Source organism: Pongo pygmaeus, chromosome 21 (assembly GCF_028885625.2).
Source record: "Pongo pygmaeus isolate AG05252 chromosome 21, NHGRI_mPonPyg2-v2.0_pri, whole genome shotgun sequence".
In the NCBI taxonomy this organism is placed as follows: Eukaryota; Metazoa; Chordata; class Mammalia; order Primates; family Hominidae; genus Pongo; species Pongo pygmaeus.
In genome coordinates, this window is record NC_072394.2 from 38233192 (window position 1) to 38255476 (window position 22285).

The following is a 22285-nucleotide window of genomic DNA, read 5'->3' on the forward strand; positions in this document are numbered from 1 at the left end:
CCTGGACAACAGAATGGGACCCTGTCTAAAAAAAATTTTAAAAAGTCCAGAGTTTAGTGGGAGGAAGGAGTTAGGCTGGGGTAAGTCTGCTGTAAGGAAGTGGTCTGTTCAAGTGCCCTTAGAGCTCAGAGTGGCTACATGTCCATCAGAACCACCACTAGCTCCTCTGATAGCATTTAGGACTCTGCAGATTAATAGATTAATTACCTCAGTGATCACAAGAAGTGTTCTTTTTTTTTTCTTTTTCGAGACAGAGTCTTGCTCTGTCACCCAGGCTGCAGTGCAGTGGTGTGATCTTGGCTTACTGCAACCTCTGCCTCCCAGGTTCAAGCTATTCTCATGCCTCAGCCTCCCAAGTAGCTGGGATTACAGGTGCCTGCCACTGCGCCCAGCTAATTTTGTATTTTTAGTAGAGATAGGGTTTCACCATGTTGGCCAGGCTGGTCTCGAACTCCTGGCCTTGTGATCCGCCTGCCTCGGCCTCCCAAAGTGTTGGGATTACAGGCTTGAGTCACCGCACCCGGCGGGAAGTGTTCTTTTATGGGGGCCACTTTTCTTGTAAATGGCCTAATCCAGTACACCTTTTTTTCCATCAAAAGGAAATTGGCTTTACTGTTTGGTTCTGATCATAAACATAAATTTTATTCATTGCAGCACAGGTACACAAGACAGGATTGAGAAAGGAGAGATTCAAATTGTGACTTCAGATTCAAAGGCAATTAAAGGAATTAAACGAGAATATTTTTACTGTTTTATTGTTCTATGATAAAAAAAGAAAATCTGGGTAAAACTTACAGGAAAATACAAATGATCAGAATGGACTCAAGAAGTAGGAAATATAGCTGGGTGTGGTGGCAGACGCCTGTAATCCCAGCTACCTGGGAGGCTGAGGCAGGAGAATCACTTGAACCTGAGAAACAGAGGTTGCAGTGAGCCGAGATCATGCCATTGCACTCCAGCCTGGGCGACAAGAGCGAGACTCCTTTTCAAAAAACAAACCAACAAACAAAAAAAGAAGTAGGAAATATACATAGATCAAAGAAAGTATAAACAATTTTGGGCGCAGTGGTTCACGCCTGTAATACCAGCACTTTGGGAGGTTGACGTGGGCAGATGACTTGAGGTCAGGTGTTTGATACCAGCCTGGCCAACATGGTGAAACCCAATCTCTACTCAAAATACAAAAATTAGCTGGGTGTGATGGCGCGCGCCTGTAGTCCCAGCTACTCAGGAGGCCTAGGCTCCAGAATTGCTTGAACCTGGGAGGTGGAGGATACAGTGAGCTGAGATGGCACCACTGCACTCAGCCTGGGTGACAGAGTATGACTCTGTCTCAAAAAAAAAAAAAATAAGAAAATATAAACAGACCTTGTACAGCCTTCCAAAAGTAGCACCAAGTATTAGTATCTCAGCTTTTGTTTGCTTCGTTTTTAATTTTGTTTTTAAGAGACAAGGGTTTGCTATGTTTCCCAGGCTGGTCTTGAACTCCTGGGCTCAAAGAAACAACCTGGCTCTGCCTTCCAAGTAGCTGGGACTATAGGCATACATTACTGTGCCTGGCATTTGTTTGCTTCCTTTGTAACTCTTTAAATTTCATTGCAATTACAGTTTGCAGTTATTTATCAGTTTACTGGCTAAATTTTTGTGTTTCCCCGGTAGACTGAAGGGTTCTTGAGGGCAGGAACTGTGTCTCTTTTGGTCTTGACTGTTTCCTTAAATAGTCGCTGAGCAAATATTTGTTGAATAATGCATCAGCAGATGACTGAATTTAACTGCGAAAGCAGTTGTTTTTTTTGTAGTTCAGAGGGGTGGCCCTTGTAGGTGAGTCTTTGGTAAGCAGTGTTGAGGGAGGGTCTTCTCAGTTCCAGAAACCACAGGAAGCTGCACGATGGAGGGGTAGGAACCAGTGGAAGGCACACCTGTGTTAGAATGAGGACACCAACAGGGTTTCATGGAGCTTTGTGTTTTGAATAATGCCTGTTTGTTTTTTATGTGTAGTGAATGATGCTACACTCTGGGCGGACTTTGCCTAAGTTTCATAAATATTTAATTGGCTTTTTCAGGAGAATAAAGGCAGCCCCGTTGATGACTGAAAATGACAAAGCATCCACCTAACAGACGAGGAATCAGCTTTGAAGTGGGAGCCCAGTTGGAAGCCCGGGACCGTTTAAAAAACTGGTACTTTTACATTTTTCTGTTAATTAAAGCCCTTCAGTAAAGGATTTTTGCCAGCACTGATAGAGTGGTAGCTTAGGCTTTTTTTGTGGTGTTTTTCTACTCCCTGACTCTTGGAAGATGGGAGGAAACATCAGTCTTTTCTCTTTGGTGCAGGGATCCCAGTGTCAGGGTGACTGTCCTGTAACCCCCTGTACATATTTGTTTCCCCCTTTTGCCTGTTCATCTGAAAGAGTTCTGGGAAAAAGAAGCAGGAATTGCTACAGGGAAGGGAAGAGTTAATAGTGGCAGCTCTCTTGCTCTTGGCTGCCTGTCTGAAAAAAGAGGAAAGATCAGGGATGGAAAAGTGAAGAAAAAGGGGTTCGATTGGAGCAGCTCATGTGTTGTGAACACCCCATCCTGTTTTCTGGGCATGATGTTGTATGTTGAAATACAGTCATCACATAAGGGCACACTGTCAGGGTGATTAGGTTCAGAAGCTGAGGGGTTATAGTCCCCACTGTGTCATTGACTTGTGACCTCTGGCTGGTAATTAGCTGCTTTGTGCATTAGCTTATCTATAAATGTAGGTATTGGTAATATTGACCTCATAGGGTTATTCTGAGAATCAAATGATAGAATATGTAGGGAAAGACCTTATAGACTGTGAAGTGATTGTTGTGGTTGAGGGCATCCTAGAATTTGGTCATTTGTTGGTGCTTAAGGTGAGGGTGGGGTTTTCAGAACTTATACCTCTTTAAGTGTTTTTGTTTTTTTTTTTTTTAGACAGAGACTCGCTCTGTCACCCAGGCAGATCTTGGCTCACTGCAACCTCTGCCTCCCAGGTTCAAGCAGTTCTCGTGCCTCAGCCTCCTGAGTAGCTGGTATTGCAGAAGTGTGCCACCATGCCTGGCTAATTCCTTTTTGAGTTAAAGAAGGAAGAGTTTAACCCTTTTTGAGATTCTTTCAAAATAGATTGATCAGCTCTTCAGGTGTAGGAAGATAAGACAGGAGAAGAGAGGCATGGAAGCAGTTGGTACAGAAAACTGTCTTTGCTATTAGAATTAGGTACACTTGGCTGGGCGTGGTGGCTCACGCCTGTAATCCCAGCACTTTGGGAAGCCGAGATGGGTGGATCACCTGAGGTCTGGAGTTTGAGACCAGCCTGGCTAAAGTGGCGAAACCCTGTCTCTACTAAAAATACAAAAAATTAGCCGGGCATGGTGGTGCGTGCCTGTAATCCCAGCTTCTCGGGAGGCTGAGCCAGGAGAATTGCTTGAACCCGGGAGGCGGAGGTTGCAGTGAGCTGAGATTGCGCCACTGCACTCCAGCCTGGGCAACAGAGTGAGACTCGGTCTGGAAAAAAAAAAAAAAAAAAAAAGAATTAGGTACACTTGGCCAGTCGTGGTGGCTCACGCCTATAATCCCAGCACTTTGGGAGGCTGAGGTGGGCGGATCATGAGGTCAGGAGTTCAAGACCAGCCTGGCCAACGTAGTGAAACCCTGTCTTTACTAAAAATATAAAAATTAGCTGGGCATGGTGCTGCACGCATGTAGTCCTAGCTACTTAGGAGGCTGAGGCAGGAGAATCACTTGAACCTTGGAGGTAGAGGCTGCAGTGAGCCAAGATCGCACCACTGCGCTCCAGCCTGGGTGACTGAGCGAGACTCCGTCTCGGAAAAAAAAAAAAGGAAAAATAATTAGGTAATTAGGTACACTTTCAACACAGTTGTTTTTGGGCTATTTTTTTTTTTTTTGGAGACGAGTCTTACTCTTTCATTCAGGCTGGAATGTAGTGGCGTGATCTCGGCTCACTGCAGTCTTCGCCTCCTGGGTTCAAGCGATTCCTCTGCCTCAGCCTTCTGAGTAGCTGAGATTACAGGCATGCACCACGACGCCTGGCCAATTTTTTGTATTTTTAGTAGAGACGGGGTTTATTTACCATGTTGGCCAGGCTGGTCTCCAACTCCTGACCTCAGATGATCTGCCTGCCTTGGCCTCCCGAAGTGCTGGGATTACAGGCATGAGCCACCAAGCCCGCCTGTTTTTGGGCTATTTGCATTATCTATAATTAGTTCCTTTTTTGGTTTCAGTATATATATATATGTGTGTGTGTGTATATATATATGTAATATACTGTGTGTATGTATATATATGTTATATATTGTATGTATATATATATTATATAAGTAGTATCATACAACTTGTTTTTTTCTGTGTCTTTGTTTTTTATATTCGATATGTTTTTGTGATTTACCCATACTTAACTCTGCACCCACCTCGCCCACCCCTGAGATAGGGACTTACTCTATTGCTCAGGCTGGAGTGTAATGGCTCAATCATAGTTCACTGTGGCCTGCAACTCCTGGGCTCAAGTGATCCTCCTGCCTTAGCCCTCCATGTATCTGGGACTACATCTTAACTTCTGTATAGAGGTTTATTGTATGAATATACCACATTTTGTTTATCTAGTCCCCTACTAATGGACGTTTGTTTGTTTATTTATTTATGATCGAGTCTAGCTCTGTCACCCAGACTGGAGTGTGGTGGCACAATCTTGGCTCATTGCAACATCCGCCTCCTGGGTTCAAGCAGTTCTCCTGCCTCAGCCTCCTGAGTAGCTGGGATTACAGGTGCCCACCACCTTGCCCGGCTAATTTATGGTGTTTTTTTTTTTTTGAGATGCAGTCTTGCTCAGTCACCCAGGCTGGAGTGCAGTGGCTTGATCTCTGCTCACTGCAAGCTCCGCCTCCTGGGTTCACGCCATTCTCCTGCCTCAGCCTCCCGAGTAGCTGGGACTACAGGCACCCACTACCATGCCCAGCTAATTTTTTTGTATTTTTTTAATAGAGACAGGGTTTCACGGTGTTAGCCAGGATGGTTGTGATCTCCTGACCTCGTGATCCACCCTCCTCAGCCTCCCAAAGTGCTGGAATTACAGGCGTGAGCCACCACGCCTGGCCTAATTTATGTATTTTTCATAGAGACAGGGTTTTGCCATTTTGGCCAGGCTGGTCTCAAATTTGTGACCTCAGGTGATCCACCCACCTCGGCCTCCCAAAGTGCTGGGATTACAGGTGTGAGCCACTGCTCCTGGCCCGTTTATTTATTTATTATTTTGTATTGTATTTTTTTTTAAATGGGTGCGTAAATTCCAGTTTTTCACCTGAGACACAGTGCTGCTGTGAATGTTTCTTTGTGCACATACACAGACTTTTACTTGGGCAGTGGCTTTTGACCACAACCTACAGTAAGAAATGTATTTTAAATCCAGTGTGGTACTCACCCATATGTACATATAAATTTTTTATTTTGTTTTTATTATTATTTTTTTGAAACGGTGTCAAGACAGCGTCTCACTTTGTTGCCCAGGCTGTAATGCAGGGGCGTGATCTTGGCTCACTGCAATCTCCACCTCCCAGGTTCAAGCGATTCTCGTGCCTCAGCCTCCTGAGTATGTGGGATTATAGTTGTGCGCCACCATGCCTGGATATTTTTTTTTTATTTCTATTAGAGCCGGCGTTTCACCATGTTGGCCAGGCTGGTCTCGAACTCCTGACCTCAGGCAATCCACCCAACTCGACCTCCTGAGTGCCGGGACCACAGGCCAAATCCATGGCACCCGGCCTATTTTTATTTTTCGAGACAAGGTCTCACTCTGTTGCTCAGGTTGGAGTGCGGTGGTGGGAACAGAGCTCATTGCAGCTTTGACCTCCCTTGGCTTAAGCAGTCCTCCTGCTTCAGCTGGGACCACAGGCACATGCCACCACGCCTGATTTATTATTATTATTATTATTATTATTTTGAGATGGAGTCTTGCTCTGTCACCCAGGCTGGAGTGCAGTGGCGCAGTCTCAGCTCACTGCAAGCTCCGCCTCCCGGGTTCACGCCATTCTCCTGCCTTAGCTTCCCAGCTAATTTTTTGTAATTTTAGTAGAGACGGGGTTTCACTCTGTTAGCCAGGATTGACCTCGTGATCTGCCCGCCTTGGCCTCCCAAAGTGCTGGGATTATAGGTGTGAGCCACTATGCCCGGCTACACGCCTGATTAATTTTTAAATTTTTAGTAGAGATGAGGTGTCACTATGTTGCCAAGGCTGGTCTCGAATTCCTGGGCTCAGGTGATCCTCCTGCCGTGGCCTTCCAAAATGCTGGGGTTACAGGCGTGAGTCCCCATACCTGATCTATATAAATTTAACTGAAACACAAATTTTATGAAGTAGTATTTAACCTTAATTACATGCATTATACTCTGGTATTTTCTGTTCTTTTTTTTTGTTTGGGACAGAGTCTTGCTCTGTCGCCCAGTGTGGAGTGCAGTGGCACAATCTTGGCTCACTGCAACCTTTGCCTCCTGGGTTCAAGCGATTCTCCTGCCTCAGCCTCCCGAGTAACTGGGATTACAGGCGCCCGCCACCACACCCAGCTAATTTTTGTATTTTTAGTAGAGACGGGATTTCACTGTGTTGGCCAGGATGGTCTCGAACTCCTGACCTTGTGATCTGCCCTCCTCAGCTGCCCAAAGTGCTGGGATTACAAGCGTGAGCCACCATGCCTGGCCTTTTTTTTTTTTTTTTCTTTTTTTTTTTTTGGATATGTCTCACTCTGTTGCCTAGGCTAGTGTGTAGTGGTGCAGTTACAACTCATTGCAGCCTTGGCTTCCAGGCTCAGGTGATCCTCTCACCTCAGCCTTCTGAGCAGATGGGACTACCAGCACATACCATCATGCTAGGCTAATTTTTTGTATTTTTAGTAGAGATGAGGTTTCACTATGTTGGCCAAGCTGGTCTTGAACTCCTGACCTCAAGTGTTTCACCTGCCTCAGCTTCCCAAAGTGCTGGGATTACAAGCATGAGTCACCATGCCTGGCACATATTTAGGTTTTTAATCCACCTGGAATTCATTTTATGTATAGTATGAACTTGTATCTAATTATTACTTTTTAATTCAATGAATAACCAGTTGCTCCAATATCATGTTTAGGATAGTCCATTCTTTCCCCATTGACCTGCAATACCACTTGTATGTATTAAGCCTCATATTTACATAGGCCTGTTCTCAGCTCTTTAGTCTATTCCATTGATTTATGTTTACTCCTGTGCTCATAATAATACATTATTTAATTGATATTGCTTTAACGTAACTCTTGATATCTGGTAATACAGGTTTTATTTTATTTGTTGTATTCTTAGACCTTTACTCTTTTTTTTTTTTTTTTTTTTTGAGACAGAATCTTGTTTAGTCGCCCAGGCTGGAGTGCAGTGTCATGATCTTGGCTCACTGCAAGCTCCGCCTCCCAGGTTCACGCCATTCTCCTGACTCAGCCTCCTGGGTAGCTGGGACTACAGGTGCCCGCCACCACGCCCAGCTAATTTTTTGTATTTTTAGTAGAGACGGAGTTTCACTGTGTTAGCCAGGATGGTCTCGATCTCCTGACCTTGTGATCTACCCGCCTTGGCCTCCCAAAGTGCTGGGATTACAGGCGTGAGCCACCGCACCCGGTCAACCTTTACTCTTGAATGTGAATTTTTGTAGTATTGTTGAGTTTCTTGAAAAGTGTTTTTGGAGTTTTGAAATAAATTGTATTTAATTGGTATCTTGATAAAAAGTTTTCATTCATGAAAATATATCTTTATACTTATTCATGTTTTACTTTATGAACTTTAGTGATGTTTTATAACCTCCATAAAGATTTTGCATGTTATCTGTTAGATTTATTCCTAAGTACTGTCTAGTTTTTGTTGCTTCTATGAATGGATCTTTTTTTTTCTTTTTTGAGATGAAGTCTTGCTCTGTCATCCAGGCTGAAGTGCAGTAGAGCGATTTGGGCTCACTGCAACCTCTGCCTCCCAGGCTCAAGCAGTTCTCCCTGCCTCAGACTCCCGAGTAGCTGGGATTACAGACGCCCGCCACCACGCTTGGAATTTTTGTATGTTTTGGTAGAGGCGGGGTTTTGCCATTTTGGCCAGGCTGGTCTTGAACTCCTGACCTCAGGTGATCTGCTCACCTCGGCTTCCTAAAGTGCTGGGATAACAGGCGTGAGCCACTGCACCTGGCTGGATCTTTTTATATATATTTTTTCTCTTTGGTTATTGCAGGCATGAAGGAATATTGTTGTTAACCAAATTCAGTATGTGGATTTTATATAGTTCGAAAACAAAAGCAGACTGTTTAAAAAAGATTTATGACATTTATGAGATTGTTGGAAGTTTGAACATTGATTGGTTATTTGATATTAAAGAATCATTGTTAACATTTTAGCTGTGGAAGTGATATTGTAATTTTGTTTTTTAAGAGTTCTTATTTCTTAGAGATTATATACCTACATTTATGAATAAAATGATACGTTGTGATTTGCTTCAAGATAATATGAAGATTCTGCGATTATATGCAGTAGGAAGAAAAAGGAGATAATATGAAGGGGGAAAAGGGTGGGAAGATAGAGGAAGCAAAAGCGGCCATGTGTAATGGGTACATGAGTCTTTATCGCTATTGAGTCTTGTATCTGGTCTTACACAGAAACCTTTCTCCATTCTCATGTTCATCTTAATGGTTCTTTTGGATTTTCTACATAGACCATCATGTATCTGCAAACAACTATTTTGCCTCTTCCTTTCCAATCCTCTGCTTCTCATTTCTTTTCCTTTCTTCCTTCCTTACTTTTTTCTTTCCTTCCTGTTTTCCCTTGTGTTCATTGACTAGGATCATAGCAGCAAGATGTTAAATGATAGTAATGATAGCAGCCTTCCATAGTTTGTTGTTTGACTTTAACAGGAACACATCCGAGATTTCACCATTAAGTATGATGTTTATCATAGGATCGTGGTAGATGTGTTTAATCAGATTAAAGAAGTTCATGCCTATTCCTTGTTTGCTGGAAGTTTTTTTTTTTTCAGACTGAGTAATGTTGAATTTAATGCTTTCGGGCATCTAATTAACTGACCATGCGTATTTTCCCCTTTAATCTTTATTTATTTATTTATTTTTATTTTTATTTTTTGAGATGGAGTCTCGCCCTGTCGCCCAGGCTGGAGTGCAGTGGTGCATCTCGGCTCACTACAAGCTCTGACTCCCGGGTTCGCACCATTCTCCTGCCTCAGCCTCCTGAGTAGCTGGGACTACAGGCACCCGCCACCACACCTGGCTAATTTTTTCTATTTTTAGTAGAGACGGGGCTTCACCATGTTGGCCGGGATGGTCTCGATCTCCTGACCTCGTGATCTGCCCGCCTCGTGATCTGCCTGCCTCGGCCTCCCAAAGTGCTGGGACCACAGGCATGAGCCACCGCGCCCAGCCTAATCTTTATTTTTTTAAATTTTGCTTCCCCTTTATTAGTATGGTATATGACATTAACAGATTTTGTAATGTTGAACAATTCTTGCTTATATTCCTGGATAAGCCTTTTAGATCATTTATATAATAAATTACTAGATTTAGTTTACTAATCTTTTATTTGGGATTTTGATATCCATGTTCATTATACTTTTGGTTTTTGATCTCTTCTTGTGCAGTCTGTATCCAGTTTTAGTGTAGTATTATACTAGTCTTAGAAAATGAGCAGGGTGGTTTTTCCCATTATTTTCTGGAACACTTTTTTTTAATTTTTTTGATACGGAGTCTTGCTCTGTCATGCAGGCTGGAGTGCAGTGGCACGATCTTGGCTCACTGCAGCCTCTGTCTCCCGGGTTCAGGTCATTCTCCTGCCTCAGCCTCCTGAGTAGCTGGGACTACAAGGGCCCACCACCATGTCCGGCTAATTTTTATATTTTTAATAGGGACGGGGTTTTACCATATTGGCCAGGCTGGTCTCGAACTCCTGACCTCAGATGATCCGCCTGCCTTAGCCTCCCAAAGTGCCGGGATTACAGGGGTGAGCCAGTGTGCCCGGCCTGATTTTTTTTTTTTTTTTTGAGACGGAGTCTCGCTCTTTCGCCCAGGCTGGAGTGCAATGGCGCTATCTTGGCTCACTGCAAGCTCTGCCTCCTGGGTTCAAGTGATTCTCCTGCCTCAGCCTCCCGAGTAGCTGGGACTACGGGCACCCACCACCGTGCCCGGCTAATTTTTTGTATTTTTAGTAGAGATGGGGTTTCACCGTGTTAGCCAGGATGGTCTCGATCTCCTGACCTCGTGATCTGCCCGCCTCGGCCTCCCAAAGTGCTGGGATTACAGGCATGAGCCACCGCGCCTGGCCCCAGTTTTTTTTTTTCTTAACCATGTCTTTACTGGAAAAGAGGAAAACATTATGGCCATCTTGTACAAATTTCTAGGAACAAATTTTAAACTTAACATTTGGCCAGATGTGGTGGCTAACGCCTGTAATCCCAGCACTTTGGGAGGCCAAGGCGGGTGGATCATGAAGTCAGGAGTTCAAGACCAGCCTGGCCAACGTGGTGAAACCCCGTCTCTACTAAAAATACAAAAAAAAATTAGCTGGGTGTGGTACCACATGCCTGTAATCCCAGCTACCCCAGAGTCTGAGGCAAGATAATTGCTTAAACCTGGAAGGTGGAGGTTGCAGTGAGCCAACATCATGCCATTGTACTCCAGCCCAGGTGACAGAGCAAGGCTCTGTCTTGGAAGAAAAAAAAAAAACGAAGTTTCAACTTAACATTTAAAAGATATTCTGGGCCTGGTGTGGTGGCTAACACCTGGAATCCCAGCATTTTGGGAGGCCAAGGCTGGTGGATCACCTGAGGTCAGGAGTTCGAGACCAGCCTGGCCAACATGGTGAAACCCTGTCTCTACTAAAAGTACAAAAATCAGTCAGGCATGGTGGCATGTGCCTGTAGTCCCAGCTACTTGGGAAGCTGAGGCAGGAGAATCATTTGAACCTGGGAGGCAGAGGTTGCAGTGAGCTGAGATTGTGCCACTACACTCCAGCCTGGGTGACAGAGTAAGACTTTGTCTCAAAAAAAAAAAAAAAAAAAAAAAGATAATCCAGCTAGGCATGGTGACTCATGCCTGTAATCCCAGCACTTTGGGAGGGTGAGGTGGGAGGATTGATTGAGTCAAGGATTTCAAGACCAGCCTGGACAATATAATGAGACCCTGTCTCAAAAAAAAAAAAAAAAAAAAATTCTGGGCATGGTGGTACATGCCTGTAGTCCCAGCTACTTGGGAGGCTGAGGCAGGAGGACTGCTTGAGCCTAGGAGTTTGAGGTTGCAGTGAGCTGCAATTGTGCTGATAGCCGCAGGTGGCAGTCAAATGCCTAGGCAGATAGGGACAGTCAAATGCCTAGGCAGATAGGGACAGTTCTCTGGTGAAACCTGACTGTCAAACCAAGGACAGTTTGTTTGTTTGTTTGTTTATTTTTTGAGACAGAGTTTTGCTCTTGTCACCTAGGCTGGAGTGCAGTGGCACGACCTCAGCTCACTGCAACCTCCGCCTCCTGAGTTCAAGCGATTCTCCTGCCTCAGCCTTCCAAGTAGCTGGGACTACAGGCAGGTGCCACCACACTCAGCTAATTTTTGTATTTCTAGTAGAGACAGGGTTTCATTATGTTGGCCAGGCTGGTCTCAAACTTGTGACCTCAGGTGATCTGCCCACCTCCGCCTCCCAAAGTGCTGGGATTATAGGCATGAGCCACTGTGCCTGGCCTCCAAGGACAGTTTAAAGCCTGAAAGCCAAGCTACAAGTCCTGGGTAAATCCATGGACTGGATTGAGAACCTCTCTTCCAGTTTGGCAAGGTTTCCTCTGATTGATCCCCACCCTTCATCTGTTTTATATGTACTTACCCTTCCCTGATTGGTTTTTTACACTGTCATGCTCACCTTTGAGTGATGCCTTTGTTTTAGCCTTTTTGTCATACGCACAAACCAATCAGCATACATTCCCCATTCTGAACCCATAAAAGCCCTGCCACACTGAGAAGGAGACTACCCGTCTTCAGGTGGGAGAGTACCCTCACGTGGGTGCTCTTATGAGCCTCATTTTAGCAGTAAGAAAAAGGAGGCTCAGAGAGATGAAGTTATTTGCCCAAGGTCACACAGTGGTAGGATTAGGGTTTGAATCAAAGTAGACTGAGTTCATAGCATTTTTGTAATAACCAAATTTCTCCAGAGTGTCTGAATGTTCCTGACTCCTAAATCAAAAAACAAAACAAAACAAAACACTGGAAAATGCATTCTGATTATGTTCACCTGATTTCCTAATCTAGAGTACTGGACATTTAATTGGTAAAATCTTTGACTTTGAATGCTTTGCCAAAAACAATGGAGAGTTTGTTTTATTATCTCTAGACTGAAAGTGGTTATGTTTTCACCCTGGTAAGTGATTTGCTTACATTATAGTAGATAGTATTGCTGCAAGGTACAACCATATTTTTTGTGTGTGTGTGTGTCTCTGTGTGTGTGTATGTGTGTATTTTCAGTCCATCGAAATGAAATGTGTGGGAATTAGGTTCCACTTTTTTTTTTGTTTTTATTTTTTTGAGACAGAGTCTTGCTCTGTCGCCAGGCTGGAGTGCAGTGGCGTGATCTCGGCTCACTGCAACCTCCGCCTCCAGGATTCAAGAGATTCTCCCGCCTCAGCCTCCCAAGTAGCTGGGACTACAGGTGTGCGTCACCATGCCCAGCTAATTTTTGTATTTTTAGTAGACATGGGGTTTCACTATGTTGGCCAGGATGATCTTGATCTCTTGACCTCATGATCTGTCTGCCTCGGCCTCCCAAAGTGCTGGGATTACAGGCGTGAGCCACCGCGTTGGGCTAGGGCCCACTTTTTAATTGCTTATTTCCTTGTGACTTTTGCCTCTGAATCCTTGAATTATTTGTTCTTATTTTTGGGCCCTAAAGAAACTAAGTCCCAGCTTTTTTTTTTTTTGAGACGGAGTTTTGCTTTTGTTGCCTAGGCTGGAGTGCAATGGCACAATCTCGACTCACTGCAACCTCTGCCTCCCTGGTACAAGCGATTCTTCTGTCTCAGCCTCCCAAGCAGCTCGGATTACACGCATGCACCACCACGCTCAGCTAATTTTTTTTGTATTTAGTAGGGACAGGGTTTCACCATGTTAGGCTGGTTGAGAGCTCCTGACCTCAGGTGATCCACTTGCCTTGGCCTCCCAAAGTGCTGGGATTACAGGCATGTGCCACCGTGCCCGGCCCAGTCCCTGCTTTTTATTTATTTATTATTTTTTATTTTTTTATTTTTTTCAGACGGAGTCTCGCTCTGTCTCCCAGACTGGAGTGCAGTGGCTCAATCTCTGCTCACTGCAAGCTCTGCCTCCCGGGTTCCCACCATTCTCCTGCCTCAGCCTCCCGAGTAGCTGGGACTACAGGCACCTGCCACCACACCCGGCTAATTTTTTTGTATTTTTTAGTAGAGACGGGGTTTCACCGTGTTAGCCAGGATGGTCTCGATCTCCTGACCTCGTGATCCGCCCGCCTCAGCCTCCCAAAGTGCTGGCATTACAGGCATGAGCCACAGCGCCCGGCCCCTGCTTTTTATTAAGAAAATTTTCTAACATAATGAAAAGTTGAGAGAACATTATACCTTCCACCTGTATTCACTAATTGTTAACCCATTTGCTTTATATACTTATTTAATTTAGCAATAATTGTATAATATCTAATATCCAGAGATATTCAGATGTTCTTGTTGTTCCAAAAATGTCCCTTATAGTATTTTTCCAGACAGGATCCACATTACTTTTTTATTTTTATGTCTCTTTAGTTGCTTTGATTCCATGATAATCTTTCTTCTTCCCAGGAGGCAGAGCTTGCAGTGAGCAGAGATCGAGCCACTGCACTCCAGCCTGGGAGACAGAGCGAGACTCTGTCTCAAAAAAATAAAAAATTTTTTTCCCCTTCACAACATTATTTGTTTAATTTTTAAGAGTTCTGAATAGTTGTTTTTTAGAATGTCCCACATTCTGGTTTAGTCACATTGTTTTATCATGGTGAGTTTAACTTGTTTCTTGTATTCTCTTCTATTTCCTGTAAACTGGAAATGAGGTCTAGACTTCAGATTAAACATTTTTTTTGCAGAGTGTTTCAGTGGTAATGCCGTGTGTTTCATATTGCATCACATTGGGGGACACATAAAGCTAGGTCGTCCCACTGTTCCATGTATCACTTGGATAAGGTAATGACTTCCATCTCTCACCATTATAAAGGTGTATTTTTCCTTGTGCAAGTAGTAGATAATCTGTGGGGATACTCTGGTACATGTCAATATCCTGTTATCCCCCCACATTATTTACCTAATGATTTAGCATCCATTGATAATCCCTGCCTGAATCAGTTATTACTCTGGAGATGGAAAAATGGTAATTTTCTAGTTTTGTCATTCTGTTACATTAGGTGATGTTCTTCTGTAAGAAGAGCTTTCATTTTTATTGTTTTTTTTGATACAGAGTCTCACTCTGTTGCCCAGGCTGGAGCACAGTGGTGCGATCTCAGCTCACTGCAAGCTCCGCCTCTCAGGTTCACGCCATTCTCCTGCCTCGGCCTCCCGAGAGCTGGGACTACAGGCGCCCGCCACCACGCCCGGCTAATTTTTTTGTATTTTTTAGTAGAGACTGGGTTTCACCTTGTTAGCCAGGATGGTCTTGATCTCCTGACCTCGTGATCTGCCCATCTCGGCCTCCCAAAGTGCTGGGATTACAGGCGTGAGCCACCGCGCCCGGCCCATTTTTATTCTTTTAAAGTGCACTTAGGAATAAGATTATTCAGTGTGGTGGTGTAGTCAATTCCATTCATTATTATTAATTTTTGGGCTAAAATTATCCCAAATTTGGCCAGTAGGATGCTGTTTAACTAGCTCCTTTGTTCTTTTGACAATTCCTGTTAGTCCCTTAGCATTTTTCTTGTTTTCTGGCACTACTAGAAACCCCAAACTTACCTTCTACTTTTCTTATCCCAGACCCTGAACGCAGCTGGTTCTCCAAGGCTTGGTTTCTTTAATTAGGAAAGGGTATTTAGAAATTGACCTCTGAGCTGGGCACGGTGTCTCACGCCTGTAAATCCCAGCACTTTGGGAGGCCGAGGCAGGTGGATCAGAAGGTCAGGAGTTCCAGACCAGCCTGGCCAACATAGTGAAACCCTGTCTCTACAAAAAATACAAAAATTAGCCAGGCGTGGTGGCACGCACTTGTAGTCTCAGCTACTCAGGAGGCTGAGGCAGGAGAATTGTTTGAGCCTGGGAGGTGGAGGTTACAGTGAGCTGAGATAGCACCATTGCACTCCAGCCTGTGTGTGAGCCAAGATCACACCGTTGCACTCCAGCCTGGGTGACAGAGTGAGACTCTGTCTCAAAAAAAAAAAAAAAAAAAGAAATTGACCTCTGAGGTTGAGGCTGCAGTTAGCTATGATCACACCACTGCTTGGGTGATAAGAATAAGACTCTATCTCTAAATAAATAAAATAAATAAATAAATAAAATAAAACATTGGTTTTTAAAAAAAGAAATTTAGCTCTGGGCACTGGGTGTGTTTATTGCTGCTAGGATGTCATTGTCTTAAACGACTTTTTAGTAGATGGAGGTAAGAAGTCTATTTTTTGAAAAATTGTGAGTTCACTTTGATACTTCCAATTTATTTATTTATTTTTTTGAGATAGTCTTGGTCTGTCTCCCAGGCTGGAGTGCAGTGGTACGATCTCGGCTCACTGCAACCTCTGCCTCCCTAGTTCAAGCAATTCTCCTGCCTCAGCCTCCCAAGTAGCTGGGACTACAGGCGCATGCCACCATGCCTGGCTAATTTTGTATTTTTGGTAGAGATGGGGTTTCACCCTCTTGGCCAGGCTGGTCTCGAACTCCTGACCTCAAGTGATCTGCCTGCCTTGGTCTCCCACAGTGCTGGGATTACAGGTGTGAACCGCTGTGCCTGGCCTATAATGTTAAATTTAAGTTGGAAATATCAGGCCTGGGTAACAGAGTGAGACATTGTCTCAAAAATAAATTAATAGGCCATGCATAGTAGCTCAAGCCTGTATTCCCAGCACTTTGGGAGGCTAAGGTGGGCGGATCACCTGAGGTCAGGAGTTTGAGACCAAACTGGCCAACATGATGAAACCCCGTCTCCACTAAAAATACAAAAATTAGCCGGGTGTGGTGGCAGGTGCCTGTAATTCCAGCTACTCGGGAAGCTGAGGCAGGAAAATCACCTGAACCAAAGGAGGCAGAGGTTGCAGTGAGCCGAGATTGCGACACTGGACTCCAGCCTGGGTGACAGAGGGAGACTCTGTTCCCTGAAAAATAATAAATAAATAAGTAAATAAATGGATGAAACAAAAAGAACTAACATAGAATATGCATGGTGTAACTATGCTAAATGAAACTCAAAATATGGCTAGGCATGGTGACTCACGCTTGTAATCCCGGCACTTTGAGAGGCTGAGGTGGGCAGATCACTTGAGGTCAGGAGTTGGAGACCAGCCTGGCCATTATGGCGAATCCACGTCTCTACTTAAAATACAAAAAATTAGCTGGACACGGTGGCATGTGCCTGTAATTCTTTTTTTCTTTTTTTTTTTTTGAGACAGAGTCTTGCTGTGTCTCCCAGGCTAGAGTGTAACAGGAGCGATATCAGCTCACTGCAACCTCCACCTCCCTGGTTCAAGTGATTCTCCTGCCTCAGTCTCCTGAGTAGCTGGGACTACAGGCGCATGCCACCACGCCTGGCTAATATTTTGTATTTTTAGTAGAGGCAGGGTTTCACCGTGTTAGCCAGGATGGTCTCGGTCTCCTGACCTGGTGTTCCACCCCCCTCGGCCTCCCAAAGTGCTGGGATTACAGGCGTCAGCCACCGCACCTGGCATGCCTGTAATTCCAGCTACTTGGGAGGCCTAGGTAAGAGGATCACCTGAGCCCAGAAGGCAGAAGTTGTAGTGAGCCGAGATTGCAGTTGAGACTCTGTCTCAAAAAAACAAACAAACAAGCAAAATCGTTTTGGAAATACATATATATTCCCCCTCCAGCTTTATTGAGATATAATTGGCAAAAGGCATTTATATATTTGTTTATTTTTGAGATGGAGACCCGCTCAGTCCCCCAGACTGGACTGCAGGGGCTGGATCTCAGCTCACAGCAACCTCCATCTCCGGGGTTCAAGTGATTCTCCTGCCTCAGTCTCCTGAGTAGCTGGAACTACAGGCACGCGCCACCATGCCCAGCTGATTTTTGTATTTTTAGTAGAGGCGGGGTTTTACCATGTTGGCCAGGATGGTCTCAATCTCTTGACCTCGTGATCCACTCACCTCGGCCTCCCAAAGTTCTGGGATTACAGGCGTGAGCCACTGCACCCGGCCCGAAAATCTTTGTTCCTAATCATACTTTAACCTACTTGCCTTATTCTGTGTTATATGTGAAATAGTTTTAAAGTTACAATATCAATATTACTATTAACAAGTATACTGAGTGAATTTTAAGGATTTTTGGACATTTGAAAAATGTATATCTTACTCAGGATAAATTATATTTGATTTATGTCATAAACTTTTTTTTGTAAGTTTTTTTTTTTTGAGACGGGATTTTGCTGTTGTCATCCAGGCTGGAGTGCAATGGCGCAATCTCTGGTCGCTGCAACCTCTGCCTCCAGGATTCAAGCGATTCTCCAGCCTCAGCCTCCCATGTAGCTGGGAATACAGGTGCCTGCCACCACACCCAGCTAATTTTATTTTGTAATTTTAGTAGAGATGGGGTTTCACTAGGTTGGCCAGACTGGTCTTGAACTCCTGACCTTATGATTCGCCCGCCTCAGCCTCCCAAAGTGCTGGAATTATAGGCGTGAGCCACTGTGCCCGGCCGATTTATGTCATAAACTTAATCCAAAATTAAATGAGTTTTTTTTTTCTTTGAGATGGAGTCTTGCTCTGTCGCCCAGGCTGGAGTGCAGTGGCGCAATCTTGGCTCACTGCAACCTCTGCCTCCTGGGTTTTAGCGATTCTCTTGCCTCAGCCTCGTGAGTAGTGGGATTATAGGTGTGCACCACCACGCCTGGCTAATTTTTTGTATTTTTAGTAGAGACGTGGTTTTACCATGTTGGTCAGGCTGGTCTAGAACTCCTGATCTCATGATCCACCCTCCTTGGCCTCCCAAAGTGCTGGGATTACAGACGTGAGCCACTGTGCCTGGACATAAGTGTTGTTGTTGTTTTTTAATCTGTTATATGAACTAACAGTTCTTTCTTTATTTATTTTTAAATACTCCTACAGTCTAATTTTATTTCTGCATTTATTTATTTATTTATTTGAGACAGAGTCTCATTCTGTCACCCAGGCTGGAGTGCAATGGTGTGATCTCAGCTCACTGCAACCTCCGCCTCCTGGGTTCAAGAGATTCTCTTGCCTCAGCCTCCCAAATAGGAGGGATTATGGACCCCCGCCGCGGCGCCTAGCTAATTTTTGTATTTTTAGTAAAGATGGGGTTTCACTAGGTTGGCCAGGCTAGTCTTGATCTCCCGACCTCAGGTGATCCACCTGCCTCGGCCTCCCAAAGTGCTGGGATTACAGGTGTGAGCCACCACGCCAGACCTATTTCTACATTTAAATTATTTTTGGGGCCAGGCATGGTGGCCCACATCTGCAGTCCCAGCACTTTGGGACGCCAAGGTGGGCATATTGCTTTGAGCTCAGGAGTTCAATGACAGCCTGGGGCAACATGGCAAAAACCTGTCTCTACAAAAAATACAAAAGTTAGCTGGGTGTTGGTAGCTCCTGGCTGTAGTCCCAGCTACTCAGGAGACAGGCTGGAGAATCCTTTGAGCCCGGGAAGCGGAGGTTGCAGTAAGCCCAGATCATGCCACTGCATTCCATCCTGGGTGACAGAGTGATACCCTGTCTCAAAAAAATTTAAAAAATAAAATTATTTTTTGGCCAGGTGTTGTGGCTTATGTCTGTGATCCTAGCACGTTTAGAGGCTGAAGTAGGCAGATCACTTGAGCCCAGGAGTTCAAGACAAGCCTGGGCAACATGACAAAACCCCATCTCTACAAAAAATATAAAAATTATATTTTTATAATTAAAGTATAAATTTAATTGTAATTAAATTACAGGCATGGTGGCTCACACCTGTAATCCCAGCACTTTGGGAGGCCTAGGTGGGCAGATTACTTGAGTTCAGGAGTTCGAGACCAGCCTGGCCAACATGGTGAAACTCCGTCTCTACTAAAAGTACAAAAAAAATTAGGCGCATGCCTGTAATCCTAGCTACTCAGGAGGCTGAGGTGGCAGGCTCACTTGAACTCAGGAGGTGGAGGTTGCAGTGAGCTGAAATTGCGACACTGCACTTCAACCTGGGCGACAGAGCAAGACTCTGTTTCAAAAAAACAAAACAAAACAAAACAAAACAAAAATTAGCTGAGGTGGGAGGATTGCTTGAGCCTGAGAGGTTGAGGCTGCAGTGAGCCATGATCCTCCTACTTCAGCCTCCGTGAGTAGCTGGGACTACAGGCATGTGCCGCCGCCCTTGGCTAAGTTTTTTGTAGAGGTGGGGTTTGCCATGTTGCCCAGGCTGGTCTTAAACTTCTGGGCTCAAGCAGTGCACCCACCTCATCCTCCCAAAGTGCTGGGATTACAGGCGCCTGGCCTAGCATTTTTGAGACAGAGTTTTGCTCTGTCACCAAGGCTGGAGTGCAGTGGTGTGATCATAACTGTAGCCTGGTACTCTTGGGCTCAAGTGATCCTCCCACCTCAGCCTCCTGAGTAGGCTGGGACTATAGGTGCATGCCACTGCACCTGGCTCATTTTTGTATTTGTTATAGAGACTGAGTCTCGCTGTGTTTCTTAGGCTGGTCTCAAACTCCAGGGCTCAAGTGATCTTCCTACCTTGGCCTCCCAAAGTGTTGGGATTACAGGCATGAGCCACTGCACCTGGCCTATATTCTAATTTTTAATCTACCACTTTGGGGTGAACTTTCAGCATGTCCATTTTCTTCTCTGTAGAAGGGGTAATCCTACCTTGCCTGTTTTTGTTTTGTTTTGTTTTGAGACAGTCTTGCTCTGTTGCCCAGGCTGGAGAGCAGTGGCCCTATCTCGGTTCACTGCAGCCTCCATCTCTTGGGTTCCAGTGATTCTCCTGCCTCAGCCTCCTGCGTAGCTGGATTACAGGCATGCATCACCACACCCAGCTAATTTTTGTATTTTTGGTAGAGACATGGTTTCACCATGTTGAACAGGCTGGTCTCGAACTCCTGACCTCAGGTGATCTGCCCGTCTCAGCCTCCCAAAGTGCTGGGATTACAGGCGTGAGCCACTGTGCCCAGCCCTGCCTTTCCTATTTACTTCCTGCGTTTTATAGATGAACTAAAATCTGAGAGGCTGCAGTTTCCTAGTAGTGATGCTTGGTGGATAGAATAGAATCTGCTTGCTCTGCTGCCTTCGCCTTCTTCCTGTCATCTGTCAGGAGTGTGCCATCTGTTCCAAGCAGTAGGCTGGCCTTCCCTGTTCTTGCTCCAAACACAACGAAAAAGCTTCTTCTGTCTGTTGCTTTCCTGACCCTCTGGTACCTTTCCACTACTGTGTTTCCATTTAAGTTGATCATAGTTTACTTCCATTTCTTGTACAGAAGATTTAAAAATCTGAGTTTCATAATGTCCTTAGGTCATTTTTGGTTTCTTTTTCATTAGGGTTATTTGTACCGATCACATCTGAGTTTCTGATTCATACCTCTTTACTTCTTACACCATCTGTGTGTGTGTGTTTTTTTTTAAGCAATCTTTTCTGAGCTTTCCACAAACATGTATTGAGTGCTATGAGTCAGGTGGTACACTAGGTGCTATGAAATGAAGGAAAATAAGTACTTCAAGATGTTCAGAGACGAGTCAAGTATTTGGCTTTGGTTTTTAGTATTGATAGCCAAGGGTCGTTAATCATGTATTCTAATGCTTATGTCTTTGCTAGTGACTCACATTTATTGAGTGATTTAGTCTGTGCCAGGCACAAATCTAAAGGCTTTATATGTTATACCTCCTTTAATCCTCAAGATGCTATGAAGGGGGTACTTTTATTCTATTTTATATATGAGGAAATAGAAGCAGAAAGTAGTTAAGTTTCCCAGTGCTATGTAGCCGTAAATGGTGAATTTAGGATTTGAGTCTAGCTAGTCTGGCTTCTGAGCATGCTCGGGTGTGGCTTTGATCCCCACGCATGTGTTCAGTACCTAGAATAAAGTCCCTGAAATTAAATATATTATGAGGAGATATTTACTCTGTACAAAGTTCATTTACAAAAACCCCTAGGGGAGAATAGTTAATTTCATATGTGGGAATTTCAGAAGGCTTCAGAAAGATGACTTTTGATGCCAAGTCATTCATTCAATGCTAGATGCTGGAGAAATAGTGGTGATTAGGACAGACATAGTCCCTGATCTTTAGGAGCTGACATTCCAGTGGAGGTGGATAGAACATAAACCAGCAGACTGATATATATAGATAATGTTAGGTGGTGATAAATGCTAGAAAGTGGAATAAGTACTTTTTTTTTTTTTTTGTGAGACGGAGTCTTGCTCTGTCGCCCAGGCTGGAGTGCAGTAGCATGATCTTGGCTCACTGCAAGCTCCGCCTCCCAGGTTCACACCATTCTCCTGCCTCAGCCTCCCAAGTAGCTGGGACTACAGGTGCCTGCCACCACGCCCGGCTAATTTTTTGTATTTTTAAGTAGAGATGGGGTTTCACTGTGTTAGCCAGGATATTCTCGATCTCCTGACCTCGTGATCTGCCCGCCTCAGCCTCCCAAAGTGTTGGGATTACTGGTGTGAGCCATCGCGCCTAGCCAGAATAAGTACTTTCAAGTGGGTAGAGAGTGCCTCTATGTGTGTATGTGTTTTGCTTTTTTTATATAGAGGGTGAACAGAGGAGATCTCTCTGACAGAGAGACATTTAAATAGAGTCCTAAAGTAAGTGAGGGAGTGAGTCATGTTAGTATCCAGAGGAGAGAGGGTTGCAGACAGAGGCAGCCAAGGAACAAGCCCTGGCGTAGGAGCAAGCAGGGCATTCAAGCAATAATAAGTAGGAACATGTGGCTGGGAGGGTAGAGAGTGAGAGGCCAGAGGTAGGAGGTGAGCCCAGAAAGGTCAGCAGGGGCCAGATCAGCCATAATAAGGAGTTTGGGCTTTATTCTAAATGTGATAGTAAGTCACTGAAAAGTCTTAAACAGGGAATCAATGTTATCTGATTTCAGGTATTAAAAGTGGCTG

General features: G+C 44.5%; 1 protein-coding gene across 4 annotated transcripts in view; it reads left to right on the plus strand.

Annotated features, from left to right (window-relative positions):
- PHF20 (PHD finger protein 20) overlaps positions 1-22285 on the plus strand; it is a 181963-nt gene that overhangs the window by 31246 nt on the left and 128432 nt on the right. For all 4 annotated transcript variants that reach the window (XM_054467733.2, XM_054467736.2, XM_054467735.2 and 1 more), the window contains exon 2: positions 2064-2178. In XM_054467733.2, the coding sequence (XP_054323708.1) occupies positions 2096-2178 (83 nt within the window). In that variant the 5' untranslated portion in view covers positions 2064-2095. The remainder of the gene's footprint in view (positions 1-2063; positions 2179-22285) is intronic.